Source organism: Eptatretus burgeri, chromosome 7 (genome assembly GCF_056783735.1).
Source record: "Eptatretus burgeri isolate ZD-2024b chromosome 7, Ebu_testis_v1, whole genome shotgun sequence".
Lineage (NCBI taxonomy): Eukaryota > Metazoa > Chordata > Myxini > Myxiniformes > Myxinidae > Eptatretus > Eptatretus burgeri.
This window is the reverse complement of record NC_140967.1, coordinates 94,381,114-94,394,891: the sequence shown is the minus strand read 5'-3', so window position 1 is coordinate 94,394,891 and position 13,778 is coordinate 94,381,114. Positions and strand designations below refer to the sequence as shown.

The following is a 13,778-nucleotide window of genomic DNA, read 5'->3' as shown; positions in this document are numbered from 1 at the left end:
ATATATAAATATATATATATTCAACGGGGCTTGAACTCAGGACTTTTTGGGTCCCAAGCCGCTGCCCTAACTACTGCGCCAACACCAGGATATATATATATATATTGTATATATATATATATATATTGTATGTATATATATATATATATATATATTGTATGTATATATATATATATATTGTGTATATATATATATATATATATTGTGTATATATTGTATATATATATATATATATATATATATATATATATATATATATATATATATATTGTATATATATATATATATATATATATATATATATATATATATATATATATATTTTTTCCATCCATCCCTAATTGTGACCTATAGGACTCAAACCTTGTGCTGCTGGAGTTGACACACACACTGCAAGATTGCCTACACACAGATTTAAAAGAATTTAAATTGCAAAGCACTAAATGGCTTGAGAAAATGTGAAGATCCTTAATTTGCTTGCACAAGCCAAGAACATAACTCGTGCATGTCTGCCTGCTGGCAATTTGTCCGTGTACGGATAAGCAATTGAACCCCAACCACAGAAATGATAAATAACGTTAAATAAAGAAACCAGGTAATGGAGCACAGGAAACCGCAACTGTTATGAATACGAGGAAGAAGCGGACATCCCGATCGGAAAATACATCTCACTTATCCGTATATAAAAGGAGCCTTATTTCTCCGTCTGTAACCCTTTATTCTAAAGAGTTTCTGCTATCGTACAATAATACGTACGGTCCCTTTAAAAAGGGAATAATCGATTTACTTGGAACAAAAATCCGTTTGTTTAATCACAATCCTGCCTCTTTTAAAAACCTGTGTTTTCAGGGTTGAGGAAGAAGCAGGACGTCGAGCTTTAATGTAGCGGTTCCAATGGTAACCTTTATTATTTTACGACAGCAGGAACCCTTTAGAAGGACACAGAAGGAGCACACAAACAACAACCACAGCTACAACAACAATTAGGTGTTATAAAACATCCTTTTTCATGTGTTTTACATCTTCATTGACACACACATATATGTAATATATTTGTGAAGTACAACATGCTGTCTTTTGATTAAACCTGTCAGCAAAGTGATGGGAGGAATGCCGAGTTACTATAAAAATTGTTGGTCAAATCCACTGTCGGTTATCTTATCCTTGAAGACAATCTCTCAAGAAGATGTCGGTCGCTCATAGAAAGAAAAAGGGTTAGAAGATGCGGGGAGCGGATAAATAAAATGAGGCTTGCTTTAGTCCTGATGAATGGGGCACCCTGTCCAAGATTGGATGGGAGAAGCAGGCTGCGCGCGCACATACACGCACACACTGCGCCGCTAGGCTCCAGGACAGTCCGGGGAAACTATGTTAGCATTCCCCAGGCTCATGGGACCGGTTCTTCCTTCAACCAGGAGTGAGGGGAGGGGGCCTAACAATCCCTGCGATGCTCGGGCAAGGAGTTCTTGTGAGGGAAGACTGCACAAAGTCAGCACACTCCTCAATCTCAGCTCAAAGTCGAAGCAGACCTCACCTGCAAGGGTTCCGACTCTCAACTGATCTTTCTTTTCAGAACCTCTGTTCAACCATATTTTGCGTGATGTCACTAGGTGCGCCTAATAGTTGCCCGGCATGAGTAAAGCGTCAATTGGCCTGATTCAAAAGAAAACCGGGTGGTACTCACTCGAGGGCATTTTGGTTGCGAAGTCGGTGAGGAGAAAGGAAAAAGCTTGTTTATCAAATAAATGAGAAATAAAGCAAATGTAACAATGACACGATACAAAGGAGTGGAGGGGGACAAGGCCTTGTTAAACGCAGTCTTGGTAGATCTAAATTGGGGTTTATTATAGTCTATTCTAATCATGCAATTAGGATTCATATAATCAACGAATTCACCCTTTAACTCCAAAGAGTCCATTTTGTTACTATATATAATGTATAATTTATCCTGGTGTTGGCGCAGTGGTTAGGGCAGCGGCTTGGGATCCAAAAGGTCCTGAGTTCAAGCCCCGTTGGGCCACTGAATTAATACACCAGGGGGTTGACTCAGCCTGCCATCCTTCCGAGGTCGGCGAAATGAGCACCAGTGTACTGGGCCGGTGTATACCCCGGTTAAAATAGGTGTACCATATCCCTGTGTCGTAAGAGGCGAACAGGGTTGCGTCAGGAAGGGCATCCGGCGTAAAACATGTGCCAAATCACGATGCGGATCATACGGATGATCCGCTGTGGCGACCCCTAACAGGAGCAGCCGAAAGAAGAAGAAGATATAATGTATAATTTCCAATAAAGTGCTTGAATATTATTCAATGAATTCTACAATTTGCCGGAAAATGTTTTATTATTGTTTTTCTTGTGCATATCTGTGTTGCAGGCCATGGCATCTGCTTTCCCCTTGTGCGAGTGTGTGTCTTTGGGAACGAAAAAGCAGAATCTACAGAAGATCATATCGAGATTGGGAAGGCCGAAATGGCAGAAAGTTCAGCATCCCAACAGGCCTTGCGTCTTGTGATTTGCATCATAGGCCTGCAGGTGAAGACTTGCACATTGTGTTACATTCCAAAGTAGTTGGTTCTGATTCTGTTGGAATCCCACATCCTACTACTATCCATTTGCGATGGGTCACTGGCTTTGAGACCAATACAAATTTTTATTGCAGACCCTAGCCATAAAAATGAAACATATATCGAACAAACTTTCAAATGGAGCACCTCGCTGCCATTAGAGCATTTAAATTGCATCAGATGTGGCAATAAGTGTGAATTGTTGCTCCGAGCTTGCTGGATCGATGATGGAAGACAATTTGCATTTTTGCCCTCTCCATCCCTACCCCGTTTAGAATCCCGTGCGGGCTCGGGCAACTTGCTAGTGCAGCTAATCTGTGGTGCTGGCTGCCAATGACCAATCTCTGCAATGGTAGTAACCTTTAAACTGATGATTGTACATGGTGCGTCATCGTTTTTTATCTATCTGACCACAAAATTGAAAAGAAACAGATGCTACTTGAGATGTGTTAGTGTGTGTGCTATTTGACCCCAAAATGACTTTGCCTATCATAGGACATATAATGTGCAGTCAAGTATTTGAACATCAGTTTATTAGGTCAGTTCGCTGACCTAATATAACCATTCTATGTCCTCAGATCCATCCGTCCGTCGACAATTTTTATTTTTCTATCTCCTCCTCGACGTCTCGGCCGATTGCGTTCTAACTTGACACGATGATAATACTAGTTGCTCTCTATAGATCGTCTGAGTCCTTTTTCGCATTTTCGCCTCGGGGTCAAGGTTATTGGGTCATCAAGTGCAAAATGACCGATTGGTCGAATGGCCTATAAGGAAGCATCGGACGGCTATATGCAAAATGAGTTTCATTGGGATTATTAAGAGGATTTAATTCGACCAACTAGTTTCACGTTACCTTTGTTGTCTGGCCCTGTTTATTGGGCAACACGAGGTCCGTAGACTTCAACACGGCTTCACGCGGTTATTTTTCAGATCAATTTAAATTGTTTTCACTTTTCATAGTCACTAAGGTTGATTAACACTCGGTTGCATCAAGTTTTGTGAAAATTGAATGTTCATATCCTCGGTCTGTGTGGAATGCATTGCAGCGAGGGGTAGGGCTTCCATGCCATATAACGAGGCTGTCTTAAGTTCTAGTTAACCTCCGCCATCGAAGATCGGAGGTTACTGTTTTCACCCCTTTCTGTTTGTTTGTTTGTTTGTTTGTTTGTTTGTGAACAGTATTACGGAAAAACTCCTCGACGGATTTCGACGAAACTTGGTGGGGGGGGGGGGTTAGGTATGTTCCAAGGATCATGCCATTAGATTTTGGACTTGGTTCCCCCCCCCCCCCCAAAAAAAATTTAGAAAAAAAAATTTTTTTTTGCATTTCTCCATGTTTTAAGTGATTTCCAACCCCCCCCCCAAAAAAAAATTGTTGGAGAAAAAAAAAATTTTTGCAACTTATTTTTCAACAAAATTTCGATTTCTTTTTTTTGCATTTCTACATGTTTTAAGTGATTTCCACCCCCCCCCCCAAAAAAAAATGTTTGAGAAAAGAACTATAACTCTGTCAGCACTGTTGACATCATATTTAATGAATAAGATATAAGGTTCACTTGAGTGACCCAGCAGTATTGGCGGCAGAGGTTTTGCACTCTCCCGAGTGATTCCCCTCTAGTTCATTTCTGTTTTCACTTTTGGGACCTTCTGGTGCAGCTACACATTTAATGAAGATAATTTTCGTGCAAATCTGCTCAGAAACACACTTTTCATGAGGAAAATATATTCATTTCAAATAACCGTGAGACTCTGGAAGGGACACCACATGCTTTCTGTTCACTGCTTCACTTTGTAACCTGTCCTTCTGAGGCACTGCTTATTCGTAACGTCTGTGAGATTAATGTTTGTATTTCAGATGGTTTGGGGATGTGCTCTACAAGTATCTGAAAGAATTCCGGTGAAAAACGGACGTTTTAAGATTTTGTTTGGGCATTTCATCCGACGGCGAGCTGGCTGGTCACGTGACGCCGCGCAGACGTGCAGGCAGCGAGTGATTGAGCTTCTCGGTGGCCCGAGGGTCCTTTTCAGTTGGGGTCCAGCTCTGTCCTGGACACAGCCATTAAATGCACACACTTAGAGTATTTATTTAACGGCCATAAACGCGGGTTTGGAAATTGTATAATGATGTTGGGAATGATTCCTAGAATGTGGAGATTTTTACTTCGAGCGGCCTAAAGCATTTATTTTAAATTCAATTTCAACTCTGTTTTCACTTTCCGTTGTCGCTAAGGTTGATTAACACTCTGTTGCATCAAGTTTTGTATCCGAGCCGACCGTCAAACCCGCTCGGGTGTATTATTTGCTCTGCTCACCTGTTTGTGCTCCATGCCGCACAGGCCTCGTATCTGACGTGGGGAGTGCTGCAGGAACGAGTAATGACTCGGACATATGGCAAGGGAGACTCCACTGTTGGAGAGCGATTCAATGACTCTCAGTTCCTCGTGTTCATGAACCGTGTCCTTGCCTTTGCCACGGCAGGCATGTGTTGCTTGGTCACACAACAGCCTCGCCATGGTGTGCCTATGTACAAGTACTCGTTTTGCTCCCTTTCCAACATCCTAAGCAGCTGGTGCCAGTATGAGGCACTCAAGTTCGTCAGTTTTCCTACCCAGGTCTTGGCAAAGGCTTCCAAGGTGAGTCGAGTCATTTTCCAATGAGATTGTTTTGTTTGAGGTGTGCCTCTTCTTCAGCGGTTGTTTTTCTGGGCCTGTTTAATTTTAAATAGCCGACCTGTGAACCCATTGAGTTCCCGTTGTGACAGCGGTTGATGAAAAAATAAAAATAAAAAAAATAAAACAAGATACAAAGATGAAAAAAAAAATTGCAATGATGAAATACTCCAGAAGAGTACTTGACTGAATCGGGAATTGATGTTTTTAATAATTTTTCTCGTTGCCCGATTTGAATGAAACTTGATACTGCACACCGCAGGCGAATGGTGAGTAAGGTGGCCCTAAAATTTTTGCGCTATCGTGTACCATTTTGGCTGTATTTCGGGTACATACATACATACATACATACATACATACATACATACATACATACGCTGCTGAGAACACTGCCCTTTTACTGGTAATTCAGTCTGAAGAGCTATCTATCTCTTTATCTATCTCTTTCTTATCTCTCTCCAGTAAACCCTCATATTGCAGGAGTTGGGTTCCTGGAAAATGCTGCGATAGTTAAAACCGCGATCCTGGAAACCAAGGGCCAATGGGAAAAGGGGGTGTCGGTTCCTGGACTTCGAGGAAACAGAGAGGAAGATCGATGGCGGCCAGAAATAAATGCATTGGAATTGAAATTAACATTTAAAATATATACAAAGCATATTAACATTGAAATAAACATGAGAATAAAATAACAACTGAGTAAAATCAACCAAAACACAATAATTTTACCTTTTTTATTCCAAACCAGCGAGGTGAGTGACACGAGGTGGGATAAACATATTACATACTCATTCCAACTGTACTCTGCCATAAATAGAAAACACAAGGCTGAGCTCGGAGATGATGATGATGATGTTATCGGGGTAGGGTGGAGGTTAGAAAAATGTTGATGTAGAACTTGTGATAGCTGTTGGATCATCAGGAGCTCAACAAAGTTTCCTGCTGTATTGCCACTTTGAAGACGTGTAAGATGATTCTTTACCACCTTAACCCTGAGCATATCTTCCCTGATTGGGGAGGAAGGTACAAGATGGCATCCTCTTCCAAAATAATCCTATCTCTTCGGCGTTGAAAACCTGCTCCGACATAAATCCCTTCGCCTCGATTAGTTCCATGAGCCATGGTTGAAATGGAGTCTGAGTAAATCTACAATGGTTTCTCCAATACACCAGTCCACTCAAAGCCATTTTTTTTTCTTTTTGGTCCTCGATCCAACCATTAAGCGCTTTTCCCATCCTTTCAATATGATGATCATGGGATTGGAATGAGACGTTTGCACTTTGTGAAGTGGGAACAGTTGAACGGATGTTTGACTCGCATTTACCGCATGGTCTATTCATTGATCCCGTCATGGTGGCCCACAGATGCTGCACTTTCACTTCTTGTCAATGTATCTAACAACTCTATTTCCCCCCCCCCCCACCCAATCTCATAACCTTTCTCTGCCTTTTGGCATGATTAATTTTGTCCATTGTTTTATGTTTGGGTGACGTTATTAACTGTTGGGTGTCTACTAGATCTTGTATATCTGGTATTACAGGATCTCCATATACAGTCAAAGCTCGTTACTATGCCACCTCGCTTCTATGCCACTCTCGCTATTATACCACTTTTGCTCGGTCCTGACAAAATTCAATACAAAATAAATTTACTATGCCACCCCCTACTCTTGCTACCATGCCACTACTGTGTGACTGTTAAAAGGCACGAGTCGTGAAAAAGTCTGTATTGCGCAGTGCTCGATTATCACACTCACGTCCAAAGGCGAAGCGACGAACTACAGTCCAGCTGCGCACAACATAACTCAATACGTACGCGCATAGTCAGACTGTGTCAAAACACGCGATTCTTCTCCCCGATGCCAGCCACAACAAGCCAATCACAACACGCACAACGAGACACAAAAAAGCGCGAGCACACACACAGACACGCAGGCACACGTACAACAGTGACATCATTTTTTTTTTCAAATTCAGCCCATAATGTCAGCTCAGAAACGCAAGCGAACCGACTTTATGCTGAAGGAGAAGAAGGAGATCATCGATGCCGCGAAGAAGGAGCCGAATCAGTCCAAGTTGGCCAGGGAGATTAGCAAGAAATGGGGCGTCGAAGTTAAGAGAACCACCGTGAAGGGCATTCTCAGCAAGAAGGATGCAATCGAGGCTGCAATCAAAGCTGGATTTCCATCGAAGCGCATGAAGTTGATGCAGGCTCACGACCCGAAGCTTGATGAGGGAGTGCTCATGTGGCTGAAGCAATCAAGAGGACAGAATGTGCCTGTCGGCGGCCAGTTTCATCGCCTTCTCCTTGATCAGATCGCCGAGCTGATGCACATCCCAGACTTCATGGCGAGCGACGGTTGGTTGGGCAATTTCAAGAAGCGCCACGGCATCACGTTCAAGACAGTGCAGGGCGAAGCTGGAGCGGTGGATTCGCAATCCCTTCTTGAGTGGCAACAACAGGTTCTCCGGCCCTTACTCGGGCAGTTCTCCGCAGACGACGTCTTCAACCTGGACGAGACTGGACTCTTCTGGCAGCTGCTTCCGAACAAGACCATGGCTTTCAGGGGAGAGCGGTGTACTGGAGGAAAGAAAAGCAAGCAAAGGATCACTCTTCTGGTTGGGGCAAACATGAGCGGCAGCGAGAAGTTCCCTCTTCTGGTGATTGGCAATTCCAAGAAACCCCGTGCCTTCAAGAACAAAGAGATCCCGGTCAAGTACAAGGCGAACTCGAAGGCGTGGATGACGGCGGAGCTTTTCGAGGAGATGTTGCGTGCGTGGGACGGACGACTCGGCCAGCAGGGACGCAGAGTGCTGGTCTGTCTCGATAACTTCTCTGGCCACCCTCCCGAGCTCGAGCTGAACAACATCCAACTGGTCTTCTTCCCACTCAACATGACAGCCAATTCGCAACCAATGGATCAGGGAATCATAGAGAACCTCAAGCGCCACTACAAGAAGCTCCTGCTATGCCACCTGCTTGAGGCCAGAGACGAGGGAAAGGAGTTCAAGTTCACGTTGCTCGACGCTCTACACGTCGCCCGGCGTGCTTGAGAGCAGGTCGGCAAGTCGACGATCAGGAACTGTTTCGCGAAGGCCAAGTTCATCGAAGAGGAGATCCAAACTGAGCCACAGGATGCGGAGCTGCCCGACATCTGGGAAGCTCTGCCTGCCGAGGAAAAGATGCACGAGAACGAGGAGATCGAGCTGTCTGACTTTCTCGAAGCCGACGAGCGCCTCGCGACTGGGGGTATTTCACGCTGGAGGAGATTGCGGAGGAGATTCTGTGCAGTGAGGAGCCGGTGGAAAGCAAAGATGACGAGGTAACTGTCGAGGAGGAAATCGTTCCGTTCGAGGAAGCCCAGCGCGCTTGTAGCACCGTCTGGAAGTTCATGCAGCAGAGAAGCGGGAAGCCCGGTGTGATGCAAGCATGCGATCAGCTAGACAACGAGATGCACGAGATCCGCCGAAAGAAGATGCGCCAGCCGACGATTCTTGAAAGCTTTGTGTGTCGTGAATTTCTCGCCATGCCATATGTTAGTGTGTGAACTCTGTTAGTGTGTGTATGTTCTCTGTTCGCTTAGCTTATACAACAGTCGTGCCTTTTACTTGCTGGAATAAATTTTGTCTAAAGATTAACTACAGATGGGTAACTTGAGAAAATAAGGCCGTTTTTACAAAATCTCGTTACTATGCCACTCTCGCTACTATGCCACTTTTGCTCGGTCCCGACGGATGGCATAGTAACATAGTAACGAGCTTTGACTGTATGTCATTTCCTGTTTGATGATGATTCATTATTGAACTTAACTTTGTTCTGTATGCTGATCTGATGACTACAATTAACGGTGCGTGAGAAACAACAAAAGGCTCATAATGGGAGGTAATCGTACACGCAGACGCAAACATTGACTCGTCTTATCTCAAAAACCATGATTTACTGGGATTAAATAACGTGATAACTAAATCGGAACACAATAGGTTACCCGCAATTGGTCGAAACCTGTGATATTTGAGGGTTTACAAACTGTCTCCCTTATCTCTAAATCTTGTTCTCATTCTCAATCTCTCTAAATCTCACTATCTTTGAATCTCTTTCCCTTTCTTACTATGTCTATCTCTTTCTTTCTTTATCTTGTTTTTGTTGTTGGTGTATACCACCCCTCCCTATTCCGTCTCCAGGCAATGCACGATGTCATCGCCGGGCCCGGTGATGCCACACACTGAAAGGGCGTACTCGGTTTTCTTTCTTGTTTGTTTGTCTGGGCAATATCTCAGCCATCCTTTGAGCTCGGAAGCTGAAATTTTGGCACAATAACGAACTTTGGCAAAAACGATATTTTAATTTTTTTTTGATGAATCGATGAATTGATTCATTACTTAATTACTATCGATTTATTAATTACTTTGTTTTCTTTCTCTTATTTTTCTGGGCAATATCTTGGGCATGCCTGGTGTTGGCTTAATGGTTAGGGTAGTGGGCTTGGGATCCTAGGATCCTGAGTTCAAATCCCGCTCAGCTGTTGAATTAACACCAGGTGGGGTTGACTCTGCCTGTCATCCTTCCGAGGTCGGCAAAATGAGTGCCAGCATGCTGGTATACTGTGTCGGAGTGGCGACCCGTCCAGGATTGTTCCCAATAGCCAAGGAGACTGCTTCGGCGGCACCAACGCTCTGCACAGAGTATGGTCCTAATGGATGGATGGAATATCTTGGGCACCTTTTGAGCGAGGAAGCTGATATTTGGACATGATGGTGACCAAGTGGTTTGGCTATAAAGGGCATTTTTGATTTATTGATTAATCGATTAATTATTAAATTTTTGACTAATTAATTTTCGAAAAGTTAGATTCGGATGAAAGATTGGTGGTTTAGTTATTATTTTATGATTATTTTCCTATGAGCCAATTGATTAAGAAATTAATTATTTTATGATCATCATCTATTTATTTATTTTAATTACACAATTGATCAATCAATTATTGTACACCGCTCCCTCCTAATTCCGTCTCCATGTGCTGCACGGCAGAATCGCCAGGCGCTGAAGGCGCCCCCAGCAATGTCACGTGCTGGAGGATATGTTATTTATTTATTTGGCATTGGGGTGGACGGTGTACTTTGAACGTAGCTGAACTTGTTTTTTTATTGTTGTTGTTGGTTTTAAAATCCTTATGGTAGGTTATGAAACTCTTCCTATTTGAAAGCACAAGAATTGGTTTGTTTCGATTTTTACTCTCGTCAAAGGAGAGGGTATTGCATTTGGGTCCGTTTGTTTGTCTGTTTGTCCACACAGAACTTTCATATTTTTCTCCGCAACCGTTTTTGTCAGATTGAGACACAATTTTTACCATTGATGTAACTACTCATGCAGAATGTTTTAACGATAATTATGATGTCATAGGTCACCTGGTGTGGCAGCCATGTTGGGAAAATGGAAAAAATTTGGACCGCTGTATCTCTGAAACCACACCACGGAAACAATTGAAACTTAGCACAAAGCAAGTACTCCTTTTGGGGAATCGGTGTGATTTTGTATTTTTATGACATCATCGGTGCCTTCGTTATGACATCATACTTGCATACGTAGAACGCCACATCCGATCAGTAGGAAAATTTTTGAGGTCGTCTCGGGATAAAATGCTCCACAAAAATCATTTTTTTGATGACGTCATCGGTCACATGATTTGGCAGCCATATATATATATATATTTAAACCTTCAAAAATCTCTGAAATGGCTGAACCAGTCATCACTGCCAACATTTATAAAGTGGCAGTTCTAATTATATTTCTTTTAATTACGTAACACACCAGTACACAAACGCCACACAAAACAGTCCTGGTGAGGGCCTGCAATCTCTGCTCTTTTTCTTATTTATATTGTATTGTATTTTGTACTAACAGGTACCCAGCATTGTCCAGTGCTGTTTTAATCCTGTTGGCATTTTGAAGAAATCGAATTTTGATTTTTTTTCTTTAATTTCTATTTTGTGGGGGTCTCGAACACTTCTTTACACCCACTAAGGAATGGGGTCAGGGATCATTTATTATCTTTCACATTGCAACAAAGGCTTAACCACTACAAAGCTATTTAATTTTTTTTTCCCCAGAATTTGCTTTTGCCTGAAACACTCCACACTCACTGTTGAAGTTTTGAAAATTTGACGATCCATTTGGCCAGCTCTGAGAAAAATGGCGACACACACACACACACACACACACACACACACACACACACACACACACACACACACACACACACACACACACACACACACACACACACACACACACACACACACACACACACACCTCTTATAGTGTGGATAATATTGTTTTATTAGTCTGTCCCTCATGCAGCAGAAGAGATTTCACAATCACGTGTGTGTGTCTGTCTGTCCCATAACATTTTTACCGTTTGAGCTTTTGTCATCAAATTTTCAACAAAGCTTTATTATGAGTTTGTGGAAAAGATAAATTAATAATTTGGTCAAAAGGTCAAAGATCAGCATTCCATAAAATCGTCAGTTTTCATCCAATTGACCTAAAAATTTAATTATAATTTCAGCTTTTGTTATCAAATTTTCAACAAAGCATTATTATGATAATATGGAGAAGTCAAATTAATAATTTGGTCAAAAGGTACTGTTAAGCAAAAAAAAATAGACTTGTTTACCAGTCATATAGTGGTGATTGGGATGATGATGCAGCTGTATATAGATTGAATGAGATGGGGACAATCAAACACAGCCAAACGAACAGTGGAAGGGCTGAATAATGAAATGTGGAAAATCCCTCCATTGATACAAAAACGATGCACAATGCACGTCGGACACCAAAGTCGAGGAAATCCCCTGCATTGGCGTGGAAGAGGAGGCACACGCAATCGCCAGGCAGTGGGGAAATTCAGGGTAAAAGCAAGTGAATATGGTGAACATAGATTGATCCTTATTTTTGAAATTCAGATTTTTCAACACACTCACCTCCTCATTTTGTTCCACGATACAAATAACTAATCCACACCAAATTATATCCCTATTGATTAACATTTGGGGATTGCTCTAATAAGTTGGAGTTTTACCTTGTGGCTCACATTAAACCTGCATATTCCGAATATTCCAGAATGAATCAACTTCTAAATCTAAAAAGAGGGCAAGAATAAATATTGTCAGTCCAAATGTGGCAGCAGCTATGGATAGAACCAAGTTGAGTGATGGGCAACATTTGTCTTTGCCACAGGAGCTAACCATCAACCATTCCTCGATTCGAAGAGCTCAACGTCGCTTCTGTGAAGAACTTACCGAAAACCCGAAGGAACAGTTCCAGTCAACAGTCTCCCTTGTAGTTTGATAGGATGGAAAGCTCCTTGATGACCTTGCAGGGAAATAATATCTTTGTTGGTCGAGTCTACCTTCAGGCATGGTTCACTGCTGCTCATGCCATTTCTGCTCCTCACAATGACCTTCACTTCCTACAAGATCTTGAAAAGTATAAGAAGATGAATTATCTTCTCTTCCTCTTCCCTTTATAAGGGGTCAGGTCTGATGGAGGTTTTTGTACATTGGAACTTTAACAAACACAACATTTGAGCAGCGGTTGATCTTTGCATGAATTGTGCCCTTGCAAAATCTGCCTGTTTGAAATGTGTTGGACATCCATGGTAGCTCCATGAGCTCAATGGTTTTGGCATTCTTTGATTCTGCTGTATCCAGAGTTGAAATGGGCAACGGAAAAGGTACTAGATGAAAAGGAAGGCATGGGTAATCCTCCAAAAGTGCATCCAGCTGAATGTCAGGAAGTCTGAGGACGTGTCGATTGAAGATTTTGTCAAAAAGAACACAATGGATTTCAGGTGTCTCGGAATTCCATCTGGCTTTCTGGATTCTGACCCTGAGTTATAGGAGCTCAGAGGAGATTACAAGGAGGCAATACAGACAGATGAACAGTTGAAGGTGGTAAATGACAATGCTGAAAGGTTTCAGGTTTGAGGCCCTTATTGAGGAGTATAATGCCATCGTAATAGAAACCATTCGTTCAAAATTGTCGGACCATGGAAGCCGCTTCCCCCAACAACCAAAAGGAAATATCAATGCAAAGGTGACTAACCATGTCAAGACACTAGAATCCAGCACTTCAACCTCATAAACTCATTGATCAAACTCTAAATATGGACCAAAATCATAAGAAATTAAATTTGGCAGTTATGTATGTGTACTTCTGAAAATCATAGAAAACTAACAGGGCTGGGCTGATCTCCACCAAATTTTACATATGTGTTGGTCCAACCCAAGGTCATGTCATGGACACAACTACCCTCCCCCCCCACTGCGAGTGGGGGGGGGGGAGAGATGACTTACGATTTTCACCTGTACACGTGCCACAGTGCAAGCGGTATAGTGACCCCTGCTGCAGACAGGGGAGATTATTAGCCACGGCACAAAATATATTTGCCCCACCTCCCACATGACCCACGCTCCTCTCGCCCTCCAGGCTGCTCCCAAAGGGGGTGGGTATTTCTCGTGGATTAAATTTGATGTGATGTGTTTTT

At 42.5% G+C, this 13,778-nt stretch overlaps 1 protein-coding gene across 2 annotated transcripts in view; it reads left to right on the top strand.

Annotated features, from left to right (window-relative positions):
* The window catches only part of SLC35B2 (solute carrier family 35 member B2), a 46,551-nt gene that overhangs the window by 30,200 nt on the left and 2,573 nt on the right, over positions 1-13,778 (top strand). For both annotated transcript variants that reach the window (XM_085889679.1, XM_085889678.1), the window contains exons 3-4: positions 2,375-2,532; positions 4,904-5,200. In XM_085889679.1, the coding sequence (XP_085745805.1) occupies positions 2,375-2,532; positions 4,904-5,200 (455 nt within the window). The remainder of the gene's footprint in view (positions 1-2,374; positions 2,533-4,903; positions 5,201-13,778) is intronic.